The sequence below is a fragment of the Passer montanus genome, unplaced genomic scaffold (assembly GCF_014805655.1).
Source record: "Passer montanus isolate IOZ18808 unplaced genomic scaffold, ASM1480565v1 scaffold12, whole genome shotgun sequence".
In the NCBI taxonomy this organism is placed as follows: Eukaryota; Metazoa; Chordata; class Aves; order Passeriformes; family Passeridae; genus Passer; species Passer montanus.
The window spans coordinates 12,279,259-12,300,244 of NW_024358722.1; the positions used below are offsets into that span (position 1 = coordinate 12,279,259).

Sequence of the window (20,986 nt, forward strand, 5' to 3'; positions counted from 1 at the left end):
TGCTCAGCGCTTCCCCTGCAGCATGTCTTGGAGAGCTTCCAGTGCAGCCAAGAAGATGACCACCTGTCCTACGGGGAGACGGGAAAGCCGGTGCCTCCTTTCGGCTGCACCTTTTCTACAGGTAAAGTCGCCTCCTGAAAGACCTTTGGTGGGGCCCAGGGTATGGGCTCTGTTGTCTGCAGTTCCTTGTTTTAAAGTGAGCTTACTCCTGCCGTGTGCTTGTGGTAAACTTCGCATCGTGGTGCACCTAGATACTGATGGAAAGTATTCCCTCAAAGAAGCAACTGTCAAGCACTTATTTTAGTGTCTCATCTGTGTGTGTTTCAAGGTCTGTCCTCTTGGTGACAGTGTGAGGCTACACTGTCAGTGAGGTGACAAACTGGGCATTGTTCAAAATATATGAAAGCTGTAATAGGGTGGAGAGCATTAGGTAGAAATCAGAGGTGGATGGATGTTACCAGGCAGTTACACACAGCATTTCCCCATGATGGGAGAAAGGAGTAAGCAATGAAGCTCCCGGATCTTTAGGGCAAAACTTCTTCTTCATTCATTGTTCTCTAGTTTTGGCATGACATTTTACATTTCTCTAAGGTGACTTCCTGCTTTTTCAAGTCAGATAACAGAAAATGCTGGAGGCTGTAGATGATAGGTACTCTAGATACAGAAAACTATTATAGTGGGTAAAAGAGGGATCATCTCAAAAGTTGCTTCTGGAGCCCTTTGGTTGCCCATGTATAGTCATTCCTGAATGGAGCATCTAGGAAAAAAATTCTTGCCAGTATTTCTGTATTTTAACACTTAGGTTACTATGTAAATGCTGTTTATTTCACAGTTTTATGTTTGCTGCATTCCCTATTTAAAGCATCTGTGCTTTCACAAAGAGCTTGAGCATGATTTTGTGTTAGCTACATAACATAATATGTTTTAATTTCTTTTCAGCCCCAAATTTGGAGCACGTCCTGGCAGTTGCAAATGAAGAAGGGTTTGTCAGACTGTATGATACTGAAGCACAGACCACCAGCAAGCTCATCATTAAGGGTGAATGTTGTATAGAAGGTTATCATCGTTTGATGTGGCAAATGTGGGATTTGCTGGAATCAAAGAGAGCTTTTTGCAAGTCCTTAAAACATAAATTGTAGGCAGTACTTTATTCCTTCCACATACTTTGCCGAGTCTTCTTTACAAAGCAGCAGCCTGAATGCACTCTTTTAAATCAACAGTAGCAGGTGAATTGTTCTGTGTTGTCTTTCATGGCTAAGGCAAACTGTTGACAAGATTTCTGATTTTAATGTCTGATGCCACTTATCTTCTGCAAAATACCATGCTCTGATGCACTGAACTAATCTCGGTTTTTGTTTTCTTGTTAGAATGGCAGGCTCACTCAAATGCTGTATTTGACCTTGCCTGGGTGCCAGGGGAACACAGGATTGTAAGCAGTCTTTTGCCATCTGACTTTTTTTTTAATGCTTTGGCAACTGTGTACAGAAAATGACTTAAGCTTTTTATTTTTGCCTCTGAAGGTCACTGCTTCAGGAGATCAGACAGCCAAGGTGTGGGATGTGCGATCTGGCGAGCTTCTTGGCATATGCAAAGGTCACCAGTGCAGCCTCAAGTCAGTTGCCTTTTCTAGATTTGAGAAAGGTAAATGTTGATATTGCCTGTTGTATGTTTTTCCCTTCTTCTTTACCCCTGGCAAAGTACTTTAAGGGCTAAAAAAGGGCTTTGGAAACTGAGAGGTACCAATAGCACAGGTCTGAGCAGTGATCCAGCCAGGAAAGCAAAACTGTCTAGTTGGAATTTGATGGTGTCCTGATGCTAAAATCTGCACATTTCTGATCTTAGGCAAAGATAAGATAGGATATCTGCTTCCATACCCAAGTGTGTGAATATGCTTTCCATAAGCTGGTTTCTCTAGTGGGAATAAGAAAAGGATAGTAAGAGTAAGGAAACTAGTCAAAAAGCATGGCAAAACAATGGCCTGAGTTTTGTATTTCCAGGACTGGCATCCCAGGTGTTGGGACAGAAGAGCCAGAAGTACATAGATGGCATTGTACTGCATTCAGTTAATTAAATAAATGCTTTTGGAAGCTAATAACATTCTTTTCTCTCAGCTGTTTTCTGTACTGGAGGAAGAGATGGAAACATCATGGTTTGGGATACCAGGTGCAACAAGAAAGGTAAGTGAACTTTCAGATATGTATCAAAAAAGCTTGGAATCTCATGTAAAAGGACTGCTCAGATGGGCTTTTTGGGCTGGTGCTTTTGATTACAATGTAGGCAGCAGAGGATTCTCAGATAACTGTAGTGCTTTAGGTACTGTAAGAGGATGGAATAGGTATCTCTGCTATCTGTGTGTAATACATTTCTCCACTTTTCAGCAGTCCCAGATGTGCAGCATCAAACCACAGGCTGGTTTGATAATTGTGTGTAGGTCAGGAGGTGTGGCTGGACAGAATGCATTCTGCTAGGGCAGTGCAAAAGCAGATGAGATAGGAGAGATTGCTTAGGTCACAGACATCCAGAGGGGTGAGGAAAAGCTGGAAAGGCTCCTGCCAGATTAGGAAGGAAGGCAGAAAGCGTAGAAAAAAAGAGCTTGTGGGTGCTGGTAGCAGCTCAATATATTGTGGAAGCACCTCCTATAAATATGTGAGCTCATTCTACTCTTCTGCTTCCTGGAGCTTTTCCTTCTCCAGTCCCTCCCCTTATGCCATTTCCCAGTTCTCTGCTCTGCCACAGCAGTTTCTTTGCCTGAACAATGTCTTGCTCTTCCATCTGTATCAGGTTCCCTGGCTTTTCAAACAGGCAAGTGAAGGAAAAGTTGACTGACTCCACATGATTGAGGTGGAAGGTGTAGGGGAAAAAAAGTAGAAAAGTTGCCTTACTCCAGTAAGGCAGTACATTTCATAAGGTAACAAGAAAAAAAGCCAAACAGGAAATTATAAAATAGAGTAGAAAAGCACTGGAAATCTTCCAGTGAGCACAGTTCTGCTTGGGATGAGGTGGGTTGAACACTCCAGACCAGGATGCATGTGAAAAACAGACCAAGGGGTAACAATTTCCAAAGGCAGCCTGCCCAGATCCGTTTTGGTTTCATTGTCCATGCTACGCTGACTTCTAGTTTTTTGCACTGTGTTCTTCTCACTGGTTTTGTATGTAAGTAATTTTTGTTTTCAGAATACAGTAATGATTTTAAAGGTTAACCTAAGCCACCTTTTAGGTCTCATTCCAAGCTGATGCCTGTTTTATTAAAGCGACAGCAAAATTGCAAGTAAACTTCTAATTGAGATGTCTTTGATTGTTGGGGTTCGTTTTGGAGGGGAGCATCCCAGGGAGTCCCCAGAGGGCCCCCTAGGCTGAGAGTGCACTGGCAGCAGCAGGCAGGCAAGGAGACTCCACATGGCCTCTGAGGGCGCTGATTAGATGGGGGTTTATTGGGGATCCCATTCCCGGGAACAGCATGGTTACTGAGGGGAAAGAAGGAGGGGGAGCCTAGGGGAGAGAAGGGACAAGAGGGGAGGAAGGCTGAGAGGGGGGAAAAGGCTAAAAGGGCGGCTGGTCTTGCTCGCAAGGCTTAAGAGGGAGAATGAAAATGGGTGTGGAATCAGACTTGTGCCAATGGGATTACAGACACAGGATGGTTCAGGGCAGGACCACAGGCTTAGAATATACCGTACATTTTGGAGGGGTGAGACAGAGCATACCATTTAAATAAAATGCAATACTGCATTTGATTTCTTTCAGATGGCTTTTACAGGCAGGTGAATCAAATCAATGGAGCACACAACGTGGCTGACAGGCAGACTCCTTCCAAACTAAAGAAGAGGCAGAACCTGAGAGGACTTGCTCCCTTGGTGGTGGGTATCTGGGCAACAAACAAAATGTCTCTTCTGGGGACAGTGTTATTCACAGAATTCTTCCTAAGTAAATATAGTGAGAAATATGTGGCTTGTGTGTGTAAATGCTTCCATTTATATTTGCACAGGTAGGGTTTTTTGTCATGGTCATTTGCAATGGCTAATTTTAGACATTATTTAGTTGCCTAACAACCCACGTGCCATAAAAGCCAACTTTGGGCAAATGCATTGTGAAAATACATCTTCTTCCACCCCTCCTGGAGGAATGGAGTGGCCAGCATTCCCTTTTTGAGGGGAGAGATATGGAGAGTTGTACATTTTTTTTTCTGTCCTTTTTACCCCCCTTAATTTGATCAGGCACATTACTGCCTTACTGGAGTAAGACCTGATCATTTTTAATCTGTTAAACTTTTGGATGAAGGCAGCTCTCTTATCTGTGAGCTGAAAGGTGTAATCTCAAACTGCTGCCCAAACACTTACGTCTCAGCAATTTCACTGGTGGGAGTGTTCAAAGCATTGTTGTGTCCTAAATGACATCTGCTGTTTCTATGTTCTGCTGTCTGGCTAGGAGGAGGTTTTACTGGCATTCACATGGCCTTGAACTAAGCAGCAAGATCTTGCTGACCTTAAAAGAAAATAAAGTTCTTTTTTCTTCTTTTTAAGGATTTCCAGCAGAGTGTAACTGTGGTGCTGCTTCAGGACGAGCATACTCTTATCTCTGCAGGAGCTGTTGATGGGTAAGGAGGGGAGATGCCTGCTTTCCTGTCTATTCTGTGTGCGCAGTGGCATAAAAAGATTGGGAGATTTTTCTCTCTAAGATCACTCAGTGGCCAGCAAGGCCTAGAGCTACTCCTAGGTGGACTCAACAGCTATGCTGCCAGCTTGCATTGGCTTTGCTTCCTTACTGGAGACCGCAGTGCTTGACAAACTCTGGTATGTGGTAAATGCTCATTTTAGTCTTAGCTATGGGGCAGAATGAGAGCAATTCTTCCCTCTCTCTCTCTCACTCTATTCTCATGAACCTATGAGACCACACATAGACAGACTATTGTTAGACAGCCTTTATGGATGTGAGTGGGTGGGTGGTCAGAGCCTGGACATGTGTAGGCGTGCCTGAGAAAATGTTGCTTTGAGTTACAAAAGATGCATTCTCTTAGGTGCCAGATCCCTTGCAGCATCTTGGAGCTTGAGCAAACTGTCTTAATTATCAGCATGGAAATGATCCTCTTGGACTTGATTTTTTAGCAGGTTCCATGTGGTCAGAGCCTTTCTGAGGCAGATAAGATTGATCGTCCTACCTATGGTTCATGACAGAGACTTGCTCCCAAAGAGCAAGTAAAAAAATTGGAAGACTTAATTCTTAAAACTACAAACTAAAACTACTTGTCAGAAGTATAAATGCACCCATGTGTTTCCTTTTACTAGTTGAAGGAAGTTGGCTTCTAGGCTTTTGTCTTGTCTTGTGTTAGTTACAGAAGGCAGTGCTGCCTCCTCACCCATGGCCAGCAGAGCAATTGTTTGGCTTTCTGCACGGCTCTGCTCTGCTCCTGCTCAGCTGTTGTCTCCTTAGCACTGGATACTCCTCAGTCAACAGCAACCCGATTTCTGTGCTCTTAAAAGGCTTTATCAGCATGGAAAGGGAAATTAGGAAGCTGAAGACACTCGTGCTTTTCTATTCCAGTGTGATCAAAGTGTGGGACTTGCGCAGGAACTACACTGCTTTCCGTCAGGACCCGCTGCCCGTCAGGTCCTTCTGCTACCCTGGAACCAGCACTCGCAAGCTTGGTAAGCACTGGACATGGATTTGTTACAGTGCAGAGTGAATTTAAGAAGTACTATCAGTGACATTTCTTATCTTTATAGCCAATTGTTGATCAGACTGGCAAACTCTGCAGGGTATTTTGATTGCCAATATCAAATTTTCAAGTTGAAGAGTGAACATGCCTCACTTTAATATCACTGCACCAATGATAATAATGTGCAGAAGCTTCAGCAGTGCATTTTCATAAACAGTGGAGGAACAGTAGAGCTCTTGATGAGGAATTTAGCTAGTCATTTCTATACATGAGTAAAATTCATATTGAACTTTCTTTGCATTGTATCTTCCAAAGACAACAGAATAGACTGTGTTTTTATATTATCACCTCTTGAAACTGTTAGCAAAAATGATAGCACGCTTGTTCATGTTTCTCTGTCTTCTTTGTATCTTTAATGCCTTACAATGCCCTGATGCAACGCAGTAATTCCTGATTTGTCTGATCAATGTGGTAATAGTCAGTGTCACTCCCAGGAAGGTAGTTGTGAAATAATTTGCCTGCAGGGAAAGATTTTTATTGAATCTGAATCACTAGCAAATCAGAGAATGGCGTGTTCTATCAAGGCATGAGGGTTTCTCTTTATTTTTGGTCACTGCTTCTACAAGCAGTGACCAAAAATAAAGAGGTTGTTCCTGTTATCTGTTTGAAACTATCAAATAAATCACTTGCCTGTTCTGAAGGTGCAATTCCTTTCTAAATACCACCCTGAATTCTCATGAGAAAATGTAGATGTTATTCTAGAAACATTTCTTCTTCAGCAAACGCTCTGTCAAACATAGAAACTTTACCATTACAATCTCATACATTTTACAGATCCTTTCCAAATTTCCTTCTCTGGGCATTTTTTTGAGAATGTCTCTTTTCGAATTTTTTCTCTTCTGAAGAACTTCTCTCTTTCTCTGTAGGATATTCTAGCCTGGTTTTGGATTCCACTGGTACCAATCTGTTTGCTAACTGCACTGATGACAATATCTACATGTTCAATATGACAAGTTTAAGGACCACTCCAGGTAAGCATGATATCTGTGGAAATAGCTGCTAAAAGTGTAGATGTTACAGAGTGTAGAAAGGCACTCCCTCTGACAGAGACAGGGACCAGGTTTAACATGAAGGAAACCTATTCCATGTTCCTGTCTCTAAAGCTATGCAGGACAGATCCACATTTTGTGTTAAGCTATCCACATGAAATTAATAGCAGATACTGGTTTACCCAGACAGAGACTGATGGTAGTTTGCATGTTAGCTCTAGTTATCCAGTGAGGAATGGCTGCTCTCCAGCCTGAAGCAAGTTTGAATCCTCTGCTTGCTGGCAGTCACTGATTTGTCAGACTTTTAGATATGAATCCACTGAAAGTGATCACCTGATGATTTCAGATATTTTAAGGTGTCTTTTCAGTTTAACTTATACCACAGTTTCTGGAAGAAAGGATCCCCAGCATATTGAGGTGCTTTATCCTTTTGGATTCCTTCAGCTCTGCAGCTGTGACCTTTACATGCACAAGATGGCCCTGAGCCTTTGGTGCACGAAGCTGCTTTGCCACAGGCCGGTGGCAAAACTTGTTAGATGCATTCCAGCCAGACACATAATTTATTTTCCATTGCCTTTTCTCAGTGTCTCAGTTAACTGAAATTAAATGAACAATGTGTCCTTCTGTCTGCTCTTCAGGAAGGCAGTCTGGTGGGTGGGAATGCTTCCAGAGTGCAGAAGTGCTGCGAGTAGTAAATATTAATAGCTTGGTTGTTGAGGTTAACCCCGGGTGCCGCTGGCTGCTCTGTGGGGGTGGGCTGCCTGGCCTGTCCCTCACAGGAGCAGGCTCTGGCCATTGTCACGGAGCTCTTGCCTTGTGTGTGCAGCCAGGATGGATGGAGCTCCTGTGCCGTGGCTCCTCGGAGCGCGGCGTGCAGCTCCCGCAGAGGGCAGCGCCTGCCCGCCCTTGGGCCGCCCTCACCGCGGCTGCAGCTGCTCTCATCCAGCACTGAGGCAGCTCTAGTTGGTCGGGAAATCCTCCTGTAACAGCACTTGCTGCCTGGTCTAGCAAGGCATTCGCTGTCTTATGGTCACTGCACTGGGAGAGCTGTGGGCAAAAAGAATCAAAGGGTATTTTGCAACTCTTTAAAGGCCACTGAAGGTGGCCACGTGTCCTCTTGGTCTGTGGGGTATTTCCTCTGTGAAAGCCGCTACTAAACAGGGCTGAAGTGCCAGCCCAGCCTGGGGCTGCCCTGGGAAACTTGTGCTTTGTGCCCCATGAGAGGACAGGACATGGTGCAGCCAAGCACTCCAGATGACACTCGGCTCTCGTGCCAGCGGAAGGCCATTGTGGTAGGGGAATGTTGGCCATTTAGGGTGATGGTTTCAAGGCTTTAGCAAACACTACTAAGGCTTTAAATACAGGAGAACGTGACTGATGAAATACAAGTTTTACTGACTAAACAAAGCTCCTGGCAGTGAGAGGAAGGAGCAGCCAGTGCCTTTGTTGCCCCCTGTGTGGAAGAAGGCTCTTGCTGCAGGACTGCCCTTGTTGATGGAGCGGGACTGGTGATGGCGGCTGGGGGAGGAAGAGGCAGGGAACCTGAACCAGAGGAGTGGGGCAGCCCAGGTGAGGGCTGAGCCTGCTTGTGATGTGGGTCAGGTAGAGCTTTAATGAAACTGCCATTGGTTTGTTTGGGAAGCCTTAAGGGCTCCAGATGAATAATAAAAACTTCCTGCTGCCAGGGCCTCAGAGCAAAGGAGCAGTGCAACCACTTTCTCCAAAGGATATGTGGCTAGGCAGGAAAAGCCTGTAAGATCAGCCTTCCTTGCACAGCTGACTCCAGGGCTATGCATTTAGTGGGGAGTTTACTTACTTTTGTATTTTATTTTCTCTTCACAGTGGCAGTTTTCAGTGGACACCAGAATTCGACCTTTTACGTCAAATCCAGCACCAGCCCAGATGACCAGTTCCTGGTCAGTGGCTCGAGTGACTGCAACACGTACATCTGGAAGGTGAGGCAATGGGGGGAGCTGCTTTTGCTTTTCATGTTCACATAGAACACTCCCTGCTTCCCAATCCTACCCAAAGCAGCATGGGGCTAGCTCCTGGCGTGTTGTGCCTGGACTGTGTATGTTGCTGTCAAGGCTTCATGTAATTGCTTAATGTAAAACAGAGCTAACCTCCTGCCATCAGTACGTCTCTCATCACTGCTGCTTATTGCAAATTGCTGTTCTTAATCTGGTTTTAATGGGCATTAAAATCCTTTTTCAGTCCTGTTGATTCAGGCAGCTATGACAAGTAGACAGACAGTTCTCGTTTCATAGTTAGCAGTGGAGCACGTTAGCAGAAACCTAAAAGTTTAATTGTTTTAAAGGGCACTCTTTCCCTCCACCTCTTTTTTCCAGCTCCTGCTTCAGACATAGCTTTATCTCATGCTTAATTTACAGTAGTTAAAGCCTTTGTATTACAGCAAGGGCTCAGCCAGAGCCTTCAGCAAAATTCCAAAGCACTGTCTGACAGCTCAGGGCCTTTGTCACTTAACATCTTGCCATGACGTGTAGGAAATGCAAATGTCACCAAGATAGTAGCAGGCACCTCAGAATAAGGCATGCCTCAAGTTCTGTTCTTCATGTTCCTCATATGGGAACAGAGTGCCCTTACTGAAGTAGAACAGACAGAAACCACAGGCGACTGCCTCTTAAAGTTTTGGAATAACTTTTAGGGAATGTTGATTTGTCCATCCATTTCACAATGAGTTTGAAAGCAAAATACAAACCTCTCAGAGGAGAGGGTCAGCCTGCTGAGGTTGTGGCTGGAGCACGTAGCTTCTTTATTTTGGAGAACACTTGGAAGCAGCTGGGTTGCTCACTCAGTGGAGGCAGGAGTGTGGTAGCAGGATTACTGTGCCAAATGGTGTAATTTTAACCTTCTTTGTGTTCTGTGCAAATTCAGCAAAAATGCCTGTGTGAGCTTGAGTTGTGCCTTTTGCATTCACGTGTTTTGATACTTTCTTGGAACTAGGCTGGGACTCAGTTGAGGGTATTCAAGGATGTCATTATACCTCAAAATTTAAGCATTTGAGCACATTTAAAATGTACTCATGTACAGAAGGCTTCTGTTGCTATCACATATGAGTGACAGATTGTATTGCATATTTATAAAATGAATTATCAATTTTTTTTATTTTAGTACCATAGTCATATTAGAAAGTGGGACTTCCAGTGCATTTGTCTCTTTCAAGATCTGTCGTATTCAGAGACTTCTTAATTTAAATGTTGACAGATTTAACTCTGAAACGTATCGTATCTTTTCATGGCATGAGGATTTCTTATGCTGTGAATAAAACCGTGATTAGATTATGCATGAGTAGTTATATGTTATAATGTTATAATGACCTTAATGAAGAGCTCTTTCTGTATCTAGAGAGGAATAAAATGCAGAGGAAGACCTTTTCTACTTAGATGATGTCTTTGAGAAACTTTTACAGCAGTGCTACGTTTGTGTTTGGGTGAGAAACACTGTGGATGGAAGTTATTGCTGACAAGGATGCTGTTTCAGTCTGTTTTCATATACAAGTCACTTCCAGGCAATGAACACTTATTTTATTGTGTTTGGTTTGGTTTTTCTTTTAATTAAAAGTTCATCAATTAATGAACTCTCACTCTTGAACAACCATAAGGTTATACAAGCTGAAGAGCAAAGAGGTTTTTCTTCATAAAGATGGTGCCTATCTGAGGTACCTTCCTGGTAATAAAACAATGCCATTTGTGGATTTGTGCTTCCATTGTTCTTTCAATCCTTTGATGTGGATCACTCTCAGGAAACTGTATCAAGTTTTGCTTTGGTGTGTCCCAGCCCTGGAATGGAGGGGATTCTGTATCATATGGTGCACAAAACCATAGACACCATTTTAGGCTGCATCTTGAAAATTGATGTAACAGCTGTTTCCAGTGAGGAGTAACTAAAAAAGGTCTCATTACCTAGGTTTCTCTTTTTAACCTTGCCACAATAGGCCTCACTTCCCCAACAATATCCTGTCAATTCAGGCACAAAAAGCAGCCTGTGCTGTGGGTAATCCTGACTTAACATGCAGACTGCCTGACAGTCTTCTGCCAAACACAGTGGACACAGCCATAACTCTGCACTCTTCTTCACTTCACAGGAATATAAATTGGGTATAGTTCCTTTAATGTACACTGCTATAGTGTAAAACCACCGTGTCCTAGAAAGAGTAATTCCCTTCCTCTGCTTTCCTTCCAGCAATCAGTGGCTACTGGACCACTGTTTTGGCTGTTATGAATGTATATTAGCAAGACTGCTATTAACTGTAAGTGAAGGTGTTCTCTGCACAAAGATCTCCTGTTTATTCCCTAAATAAGGATTTAATTTCTATTGCATGTTTTGGCAGTGAAAGGAATGCTCTGACCAAGGCATTTAGTGGATATTTAGTCAAGTAATTGCCTCTATCATACCAGGGGGAAAAAAGGGTCCTGTTAAGATGACCATATTTGTATCAAAACAACTTAAGTTCTGAAGCTGCAGTTTTGCAGGCTGTTGTGGATGATCTACAAGAGAAAAATGTAAATCAGTAGCCTTCCCCAAAGTCTTGCATCTTCCTTTGGAACCTATATGTAATGTCTACTCCTTTCCCCAGACAGTAAAGGATCTGTTCATTCCCTTATCTAAACCTTATCTAAATCCCCTTGATAAATCTCCCTTATAATGTCACATCAATGATGGTGACTCTCAGCTCCAGAAAGGATTGACTTGGATAGAATCAGAGTGTGTGTGTGTGTTTTCTCCTTTGGGCCACTTAATGCTGGCTTCAGCTCTGTCTGTCACTTACAGGAGCAGAAGTCAAAGATAAGTAGCAATACTGTAGAACAGGAGAAAGATTTTTATGAAGAGTGTGAGAGAAATGGAGATCAGTTGAATGAATGTGATTGAGAGAACTTTCCTATGGACTCTTAAGAGGGTCTCTGCTGCAGCTGGCTGGTTGGAGAAGGAACAGGCACTTGCAGTTTCATAAATGCCAGTTCTGAAGCTAGTGGAGGGTCATCTATGAGATTTTGTTGGCAGTGGTTTCAATTTTTTAATAAACCATTGACCTGTGATTGGGACATTGGTAAAATTGTAGCAGAATATATTTGCCTAACCCAATTCAGAATATGAGCCTCCCAGCATCTCACCTGGAACAGGTAGAGGTACTTAAAATGCTTGTCTCATGTTCTGGGCTGTCAGCTCTGGAGGCAGAATTCCTGTGTGTAGCAGGACTTGAACAAGTGTTTCCATGAACTGCTGCTGAGGAGTTCCTCAGTTGTTGCCTCATGATGACAGGCTGAGAGCATTTGATTTATGCATTTCAAGACAGGAAAGATGGGAAGTATCCACATGCTTTACAGGTGGGACATGGGGCTTTTCTTGAAGACGTATATTAGGCTGTGTCCCTTCTGACTGTTTGCTTGTTTTTCTGTGAAATTTTTAAGGTTTCTGAGCCCAGCCTTCCTCCATGGATGCTCCTTGGTCACTCTCAGGAAGTTACCTCCATTGCTTGGTGTCCTTCAGACTTCACTAAGGTTTGTCTTCTGCAAAATGGTTTTTACTGGAAAACAGTAGATGTGAGGTGACAACAGCATTTTTTGGGGGGGAGGAAAACTTTAGTCAATCAGTTCTAAAATGTTCATTTAGGAGACAGAAATCCAACCTTGTCATATTAGTACAATGTATCAGATATTTTCAGATAATTTTGGCTAATTGAGAAATCCTAAGAAATTGAAAATGAGAAAAGACCTCTCCTGATGAGAGTTTGATACTACCTATAAGAGACAAGACTATGAAATAATTTAATCAGGGCTTTCATAAGCCAAAGACTTGGTTTTTTGTTCCATATTCACATCTTCCTTTCCCTCTGACCACCATCTGCTAGTCTTGTACAGAGTGGCAAGAAGTTTTGAATGCCCTTTAAAAACATATGAACACTTTTCATTGTGACCTCTTTTCAAAATCAGAGCTCCTTTTATGGCAAAAAGAGCCTCCAGTGAAATTGGGTCAGTAGTTATGCACCAGGTGTCACTGAAAGGAAAACAACTGAAGTAGGAAGTTAGTTCAAATGTTTGGCCTAGCTCAAAACTAGAAATAACCCTGAAAAATCCCAAGCAGTGTCCTAATGATAGCCAGATAGCCAGAGTTTCTTCCACCCCACGATGTTGAAGAAGTCAGCTTCTTTCCCTAGTTTCCATTGCAGCAGAGCTTCAGAAAAGCATTACAGTGTAGGAAGGTGGGAGTCTTGCAGGGAAACATCAGGAATTGTTCTCATTGTGTAAGATGCACAATATGAGAACTGGCATTTCAGATGAAATCTGTGATCTAGAGGTAGCCCAGCATCCTGATTGTGATGTGTTGGAAATGCAGACCAATTCAGCCTTTCACATTGCTACTGACACAGGAAAGAAATAGTCAGCCATTGTTCAGATGCCAAAGCATGAGGAAAAGTGAAAACTATGGAGCTAAGACAGATCAGGAAGCTGCTTCATGTGATTTGAGGAGCAAGGTTGCTTTTGGTAGGGACAACATTAGTGTGACAAAAGTCAGAGTAGAGACACTTGCCCCATTCTGATTGCTGTGAACTTTCACTACAGCATTTCCTTTTTCTTTCTACTTATTGATTTCTTGCTGAGTCGCCAGCTAATCTGCCTAAAGACAGCCATAAAGTGTGGGTTAGATGGGTGCTGCTCCTTTGGCCAGGATTCCAGAGATCTTTTTGGAGCACGTGATGCTGCAGTGGGGCTCTGGAGCTGTGTTCCTGGCAGAGTTGGGTTCTCTGTCAGATTGTGCTGACATTTGACTGAAGAGATAGCACAGCTCATGCAGCAGCCATCCAATGTCACCCTCTTGGTGTACTGCAAATGTTTGTCCCCAAGCAGAAGAGGTCCTCAGCAAAAGAGGCAGATTAAGATGCAGGTGCACAAAGGATCATGGCTGCTTTTGTCTAACGAGGGTTTGAAATCCCAAAATGTGCCATACCCTGAGCAGAGCAGTGTTTCTGACATAGCCATGCAAAGCAAATGGTTGCTGGTGGCTGAGATTTCTGTAGCAGAAAGATATGGGTGCAGCAGCCTTGCCTGCTTTAAAACAAATACTGGTGCCTGGTGCAGTAATGAAACAAAGTTGGGTTGTTTTCATTGTTTAATGGTCAGTCTTGTACCCCTTCAGTCAAGCTTCACCATCATTCATACTGGTGTTGTGTGTTGGATGGAGCTGCTCTGGTTCACTCAGCCAGTGATCCATAGAATGTGCCCTGGTTACTCTAACACACAAATTTATACTTAGATTGCCACATGCTCTGATGACAACACTGTGAGGATTTGGCGTTTACAACGTTGTCCTAAGGAAGAGAAATCAGTATCAAGGAAAGCCAACTTGGTGGGCTGGGTGGTTCAGAAGAAACCAGAAGAGCAACATGGAGCAGGTAAGCCCCCTGAGCTATCTTGCTCTGCAACATGGCTGCTGAATTTTGTCTGTTGGTTCTCTGTACCAACAAAAGCCTTTGGCTTGTCTTATTAGCCTTCTGAGGTTTGTCTCATATTAGGCAATTACTCATATAGCCAGACAAGAACTTCTACTTGTGAATACTTCTGCCATCAACAGGACAAGCTGGCTGAAGTGGCTTACAAGCGTGGCAAAGTCTGTATGGCCAGACTGCAAAGCAAATATTCATTGACACAGCTTGTTGGGCAGCCAGATCTTCAGTGGGTTTCAGCAGAGTTTGATAATTGAACAGCCTAAGGAGATGTCACTGTAGCAACAACTCACTTTTTTTTTTTTATTTCCCTGTCAAATACTAACTGAGAGCAGTAAGATCATATGCTTTTTCTAGTTTGGTAGTTTACCCAGCAAAGGGCTGACAGCATATGGAGAGCCTTGGAACTCTGACCTGTTTGCTTCTGCGTATAGTTGAACTGTGCACAGAGTAATTTTTCAGGTGCAGCTATCATTTCTTCAGCTTCAGTCAATGGTACTGACCATATACAGCCAAATGAAATGTTGTGTAGTGAAAGTACTTTAAAAAAAACATGTAGACAATCATGATGATTGTAATGCCCCAGAATTAATCTGTTAAGTCTAGTGAAAAATGCAGTACCTTTCTACAAAGCCTGGGCACTCAGACAAGTTGTGCAGCATGTTCTGAGCTAGTAAGCAGATGTGTAGAGAAGGGAGTCACTAAGCAGGTAGTACCTTAGAGCAGAAGAAAGGAACCCTGATCATAATATTAACTTTGATTTGTCTGTTACCTGCATTTCGTTGCAGTAGAGAGGTGAAAGGAGGAGAGCTGCCCTCTCCCCAAAGTGAAGAAAGATGAGCTTCTCTGTAGAGTAGCTCTGAAACTAAGAATACAGTAGCTTCCCAGCAGCTGCTGCTGTGACTTCCTGCATTCCACCTATCTTTTCGAGCCACCCTCCAAATGAATTTCGTCTTGGCTAGCACAAATAAAGGCTGAAGGTTTCCAAATCCCACTAATGGGATAACATTACCTCTAACCTTTCACCAGTGAGTAACAAGTCTAGCAGGAAGTTTGCAGGACAATGGGAGGGAGAGTGCCAGGACCACTACATAGCTGGTAATTGTTTTGTGTGTGCAAAATTGTTTTGTTTTTTGAGCCCTCAGAGAGCGCTCAAAAATACCTTCGTGTTTTAGTGCCAGAAAAACAGAAATAAGCATAGGTTTAAACCAAAACCATGAGATCTAAAGTATCTTATCCATGAAAATTTTATAAGTCAGGTTTGGCAATAATGCCATTAAAAAATACTTATTTCTCCTTGCTCTTGCTGCATTAAAGTAACACAGGAGGGAAGAGGAAGTACACAGACACTGCAAACACAAGAGCAGGCTTCCTGCTGACCTTGGCTCTTGAACACAAAACACGTGCTGTTAGAATATAGGAGTTGTCTGCAGAGACTAATTCAGAGCTGGCAAGCAGAGGACTATTTCAGACCTGCTGGGATGAATCTAGGTGGTTCCCCACCCATTTCTGACGAACAAATTAGGAGATTGAGGTTGTGTATTGATTGTTGACCTATATCATCAAGTGTAGCAACCAGAGTTTCCTATTTGGCAATTACTTCTGTGGTTTCTTTAAGTTGTACTACTTTCTCTGTGGTTTTGTGTAACCAAATTTCTGGAGCAGGCCTGTGCATAGACAATTTGTGAATCTTAAATCTGGAAATTGATAATACTGCTCTAAAAGATTTGTGGCAGAGAAGGTCGGAAACACCCAAAATAACCTGCTTTGGTGTGATGCAGGTTGACTGCAGGTATTTGCAGTATGGTACCATGTGCAGTGGCAGCATAAATGGAAACAGCTTCAAACTGGCTTGGTAGGAACCTGAATCATGCATGCAGTCTTAGGGAAAAAAAAAAAAAAAAGCCTGATCTTCATATTCTTTATCTCAAATTTGTGTTTGCTTCTTGGCATGACACTCATCCTACTCCCTGGATAACTCTTTTTCCATTATCCAGTGTGTCCGCAGCATAACTTCCAGACCAGTTTGGGATTCAAAGTGCTCATATGCAGCTAGTCATGCAATATTTCTGCTGAATGAATTTGTCATAGTCATTATGGATCAAGAGGTGCTGAGCTTGCTGTTTTCTTCCCCTCTAGGAGCTTAGATTTTTGTGAGCAACTAATTTCCCAGCTGAGTTATTATTGTCTTGTAAATGCTCATTAAACCAAAGATTAGGAGAAGAAATCTTGGCAGTTATATTTGCATTGCCCAGATTGAAGCAAGTTGTTACGAAGTAGCATATCTTACCAGGAAAGGAGCCTTTAACTCTGTTTTTTGTGTTGAAGTTATTTGTAGTGGGATCTTTTAATATGGGATCCTATTCAATTTTGTTCTGATGCAGCACTTGTATTTTGGATACTTGTTAGATAATACAGTGAAAGGATCAGAAGAGTTTTAGTGTAGTAAGTAACCAGGCCTGTAGGTGCTCACTCAACATGTTGTTTGTGAGACAGCCTAGCATTGCAAAGAAACTGGCAGGTTGCTCACACTAGACTTCTCATTGTTCTAATGAAGTGCTTTATAGTGCAGTACTAGTGCTCAAAGAGGGGAGTTTGGATTAAACTCCTGGTATACACAAAAACTGTAGTGCTCTTGTGCCCAGCAGTGGAAGTGCACAGAGTAACTTAAGGCACTACCCCATTTAATTGTATCACCACGAGTTAGGTGAATGAGAAAGCAGGAATCTTACAGACCTACTAATGTGTTCCTGTGGGAGGGGGCTGGAAATAAAAACATCTGAAAAAATTAAAATAACACTTTCTAATATTGCTGCAGACCGAGATCCTTGCTGTGTATGATTCCCACTGTTGTTGGTGAGGTCCTTATCTCCCTGCCTATGACTGGTGTTTCTGAGTGTTCAAAATTTTTCTTTTACAAGCAGGGGCATTTATATCTTGGCTGGTGAGCTCAGAAGCCACTGTGAAATACCTGTCAGGGAATCATTTGTTGAGAGATTTTATTTCCTTTGGAATTAAGTCCTTGTTCAGTAGATGAAGAATTTCTCAAGCTTCCCTGGGTGTGGTAAATAACTACTGTCTCAATTCTAATACAACATTGCAGAAAGTCCTCTAGCATAAAGACAAGAGAATGAAACTATGTCCTTCACTTCAAAAAGTCTTTAAAATCTGCAGCCAGTAACACCTGACTAGGAGCTTTATTCAGGTGCTAGGGCATCACAGTGTAAGGCTTCCTTAGTACTGTAATAAGCCGTGGGACCTGCTTGCAGTACCTTTGTCCATCAGCTCAGTTATGGAGCTGTTAAAGATGCAGGGTAGGTGGGGACCAGCCTTTTTGCCAGGCAGTTGTCTGGAAAAGCAAAATGTAAACCTCCAGCAAGGCTAGATACACTTGGAACATTCAGGATTGGTTTTGTCTGTTCATTTTGGCTGTAGCTCATGTAAGAGCACTCAGTGCTGAAGGGATAGATGTCAGACATTACACAAATGTACTGCATTATGCTTTATCAGTGTAATACAGGATTTTATACAGGACTTATACCAGTTTAACCAAAATTAGAGGGATGTGTACAGCTTCTTAGTTCAAAAGGGTATATGTGAATCACAGGGTCAGCACTGATTCATCTCCTAGTTGGAAGGGGTGTTTTCAAAAAGACTGTCCTTAATCTGCTGGTTTGTGTTCCTCATCAGACTACTTATTTCTCCCCTCCCAGGGCCACCAGCCAGCCCACACAGCACTCCTGCCAAGGCCCTGGCAGCGGGCAGTGTGTGCATTTCCCCACCACAGCCTGCTGCCTGTTCTCCCACTCACTCTGGAGACCGTCCACTGCCCACCAACACGCCGACTGCCGCTCTCAAAACGCCGACCAGCAGAGCCTCCACCCCAGCCAAGCCACCTGGAACCAGCCCCTCTGCATCCCCCAAGCTGATCCCTTCCTCCAAAATGTCCATCAAACACTGGGTTACAAAGACTCCGTGCTCTTCTCCTCCAGAAGTGGAGAAAAAGGCTCCTTCTCCTAGAAAAGCCCTGGCAGAAGTCACTCAAGTCACCCAGGGTCTCCTGGAAGCTGCTTGCCCTCCTCAAGTCCCACAATCTGAAAAGTGTGCCAAGAGAAGGCTTGACTGCAGCAAGGAGGCTGATGCAGGGCAGAAGTGTCTGCAGGACTGTAGCTGCGTGACTGAGCTGGACCATGCAGCTAAGAAATCCAAGCTGAATTTATGTCACTTGGTTGCAGACCAAAAAGTTTCTGATGAAGACGCTCTCAGCCTGGCTGACTTGTGTAACGACCATGAAGGCTCCAGCCACGGCCCAAAAGAGCCGTCCCTTTCTGGAACCCCTACTAATCCATCAGGCACTCAAACTTCCCCTGATCTTTTCAGATCTCCACGTGGGAAAGACCCTGAAGTAGTAGATAAAGAGAACAGTTCTCCTGAAAGAAAAAATTGGTTGTCCGCTCTGGGAGAGAAGTTACAGACTGGCACAGCTGGCAGCCAGAGCACATCAGACAGACCCCTGTCATCCTGCAGTCCTGGTACCAAAAGAAAGGACTCTGTGGCAGTGGCCACTTCACCGAAAACTGTAAGTAGGGCAGCCAACAACTGAAATAAGTTCTCCCTAGCTGCCCCTCTCCCTTTGTTTGTTCCCTCCTGCTCAGACACAAAGAATTATCTGATCCCTTTGACTATGGACAAAAGGGATGATTTCTGGCCTAAATAAGCTGGATACATTAATGCTGTTATCTGCTAATCCTGTCCACGCAGAAACAGAATTTTTATGGTGTGTCCTTCATTTTCAAGGGACTTAAGCTACACAGGAGCTCAGAGATCCTTGCAGCTCCCAGCTGGATGTTTGAAGGATGTAACCATCTTAAGTAGAGCTCTGCTCTGAGAGGCACAATATTGCCAACAGCTTTCCTGGCAGATCTCCTGTTTATGTGTTCACCATCACATCTGCCTGTTTATGTTACTGGAAATCCACTTAAATATTGGAAGAAAAAGCTAAGTTCTCTTCCAGCTCAGGTAGTAAAAGAATTTGTTACCCATGTTAAAACTGTGGGGCATTAAATAATGCCTTCAGTTCCTTCAATGGAAAACTAGAAGAAAGCAAGAAGTGTGCAAGAGTGAGAGGGCAGGATTTGACCTACATCATCCTAATTTTGGTGTACAGGAGGGCTGGGACAGAGCTCATCCTAGGATCTGAAATTAAAGTTAAGCTTATAAAGCAGCTAAAAACATTGGTATGAGGGCTTTACTAGGATATTACATTTACATTTTTTAAAACAAATCAAACTTGACTTATACCTGCAACTCCCAAGTCCTCCAGTGTCTTTGACCAAGTCTCATTTCAGTAAATGTTAGGTAAATTTTCAGTTATCCAATCTTAGTTGTACTCTTGAATATCTGATGCTAAAAGTTGTTGCCATCACTGAGGCTTATCTCATTTCTTACCTGATTTTATCCCTTCCAGCACTTCCGCCAGATACAACCTGGGCAAACCACTGGTCCTGAAATTATTCATAGCAGCTGGACCCTTCACGTTGTAGTTGTACCAAGAAAGCTTGGTTATAGGAAACCTACAACTACTTGTGACTACTTGTGCTTTATGCTGTATGTGTTTAAACACAAGACAGAGATATTTTCCCTGGAGAGAGATTACTATAGAACAATTACCTTTCCTGCCCAGTGTGCTCTGGTTCAGATTTTGGGATGCTCCTGTCTTGTTCTCATAGCCTGAGGAGATGCCAGGAACACCCAACAGCATTCATTGAATTTGCTGTATCTTGGAAATCTGCGGCTCTCTTACCTGCTGTAGGGAAGCTGAAACTGCAGCTGGAGTGCATTTCTCATGGCAGTGGGACAACCCTAGGATTTAGACAGTATTGTAGATACTCTTACCTGTGAGACAGATTGTAGTAAAGAACCTTTCATTTACTCTCTTAGTTGGGAAGCCAAGCAAACTGGGGCAATGATGGACGGGAAACTTTTGAGATCCCTGCAACATATGAGCTGTTCACCTAAAAATGTTTCGTGCTAGTTTTGCTTTTCTTTCTTGCTAGGCTGCAGCTACTTCAGTTTCCATGAGGAAGATCTGCACATACTTCACCAGAAAGCCACAGAATGACTGAAACAGCGTGTGGTGCTTACACCTGAGGAACGTTGACACCAGGGTATCAAGACCAGACTTAACAATGCCAACAACAATGCACCAGGATTACACAATTTGTTGTCAGACCTTCATAGAGTCGAGGTTTTAGTCTTCCCATTGTTAAAGCTGTTTCAGTTGAAGTGAGTTGAGTGTGTAAAATCTACACAATACTTCCTCATGGTCTCGTTCTGAGAGGATTGTGGTTCTCGTTAGGGTTGTGGTTTTTCATAAACAAAGTATTTTCTACATGGCAACTGTTCTGGTCCAAGGACAGACTCAGCTCTGCTATGTATTGTTGACAGGCACGTATAGGTTGTCAGTTTATGTTACTAAATCTGTTCAAACTGTTACTAAAGCTGTTCAAACTACACTACTCCTGCTGGTTCTCATTTTTCCCTCTGAGTTATGTATGGCTCAGACTACAAGAAATAAATGTGTTGTCCTTCAAAGAGCAGCTTTACCCATAATGAACTGGTCTTCATCTGCACTCCATAAAATGCCAAATACAATGCAAAGCATGGGTTGAGGGGAAAGCAAACATGAAAGAGTTGATATGTAATTTCTTCTAAAATTACTCAAACATTTCATGACAGTTGTTTTATAGAATAATGCATTGTTGATATCAGGACAGCATGAACCCTGAAGAAAAAAAGCAAAATTGCAATTGAAGATAACCTTTA

At 43.0% G+C, this 20,986-nt stretch overlaps 1 protein-coding gene across 3 annotated transcripts; it reads left to right on the forward strand.

Moving 5' to 3' along the window:
* The first annotated feature begins 1 nt into the window (after nucleotide 1).
* On the forward strand, nucleotides 2-20,967 carry DTL (denticleless E3 ubiquitin protein ligase homolog). 3 transcript variants are annotated; one of them, XM_039697889.1, is made up of 15 exons: nucleotides 2-121; nucleotides 940-1,056; nucleotides 1,368-1,429; nucleotides 1,521-1,641; nucleotides 2,112-2,177; nucleotides 3,742-3,854; nucleotides 4,518-4,591; nucleotides 5,536-5,639; nucleotides 6,577-6,681; nucleotides 8,542-8,654; nucleotides 12,129-12,218; nucleotides 13,972-14,110; nucleotides 17,875-18,740; nucleotides 19,629-19,768; nucleotides 20,218-20,967. In XM_039697889.1, the coding sequence occupies exons 5-15, from the start codon at nucleotides 2,147-2,149 to the stop codon at nucleotides 20,240-20,242; spliced, it is 1,800 nt and encodes a 599-aa protein (XP_039553823.1). In that variant the 5' UTR covers nucleotides 2-121; nucleotides 940-1,056; nucleotides 1,368-1,429; nucleotides 1,521-1,641; nucleotides 2,112-2,146; the 3' UTR covers nucleotides 20,243-20,967. The 3 variants fall into 3 exon arrangements, with proteins under 3 accessions (XP_039553823.1, XP_039553822.1, XP_039553824.1); XM_039697888.1 differs by lacking the exons at nucleotides 2-121; nucleotides 19,629-19,768 and having other exon boundaries at nucleotides 965-1,056; XM_039697890.1 differs by lacking the exons at nucleotides 2-121; nucleotides 940-1,056; nucleotides 1,368-1,429; ... (2 more) ...; nucleotides 3,742-3,854; nucleotides 4,518-4,591 and adding an exon at nucleotides 4,677-4,787.
* The last annotated feature ends 19 nt before the right edge of the window (nucleotides 20,968-20,986 follow it).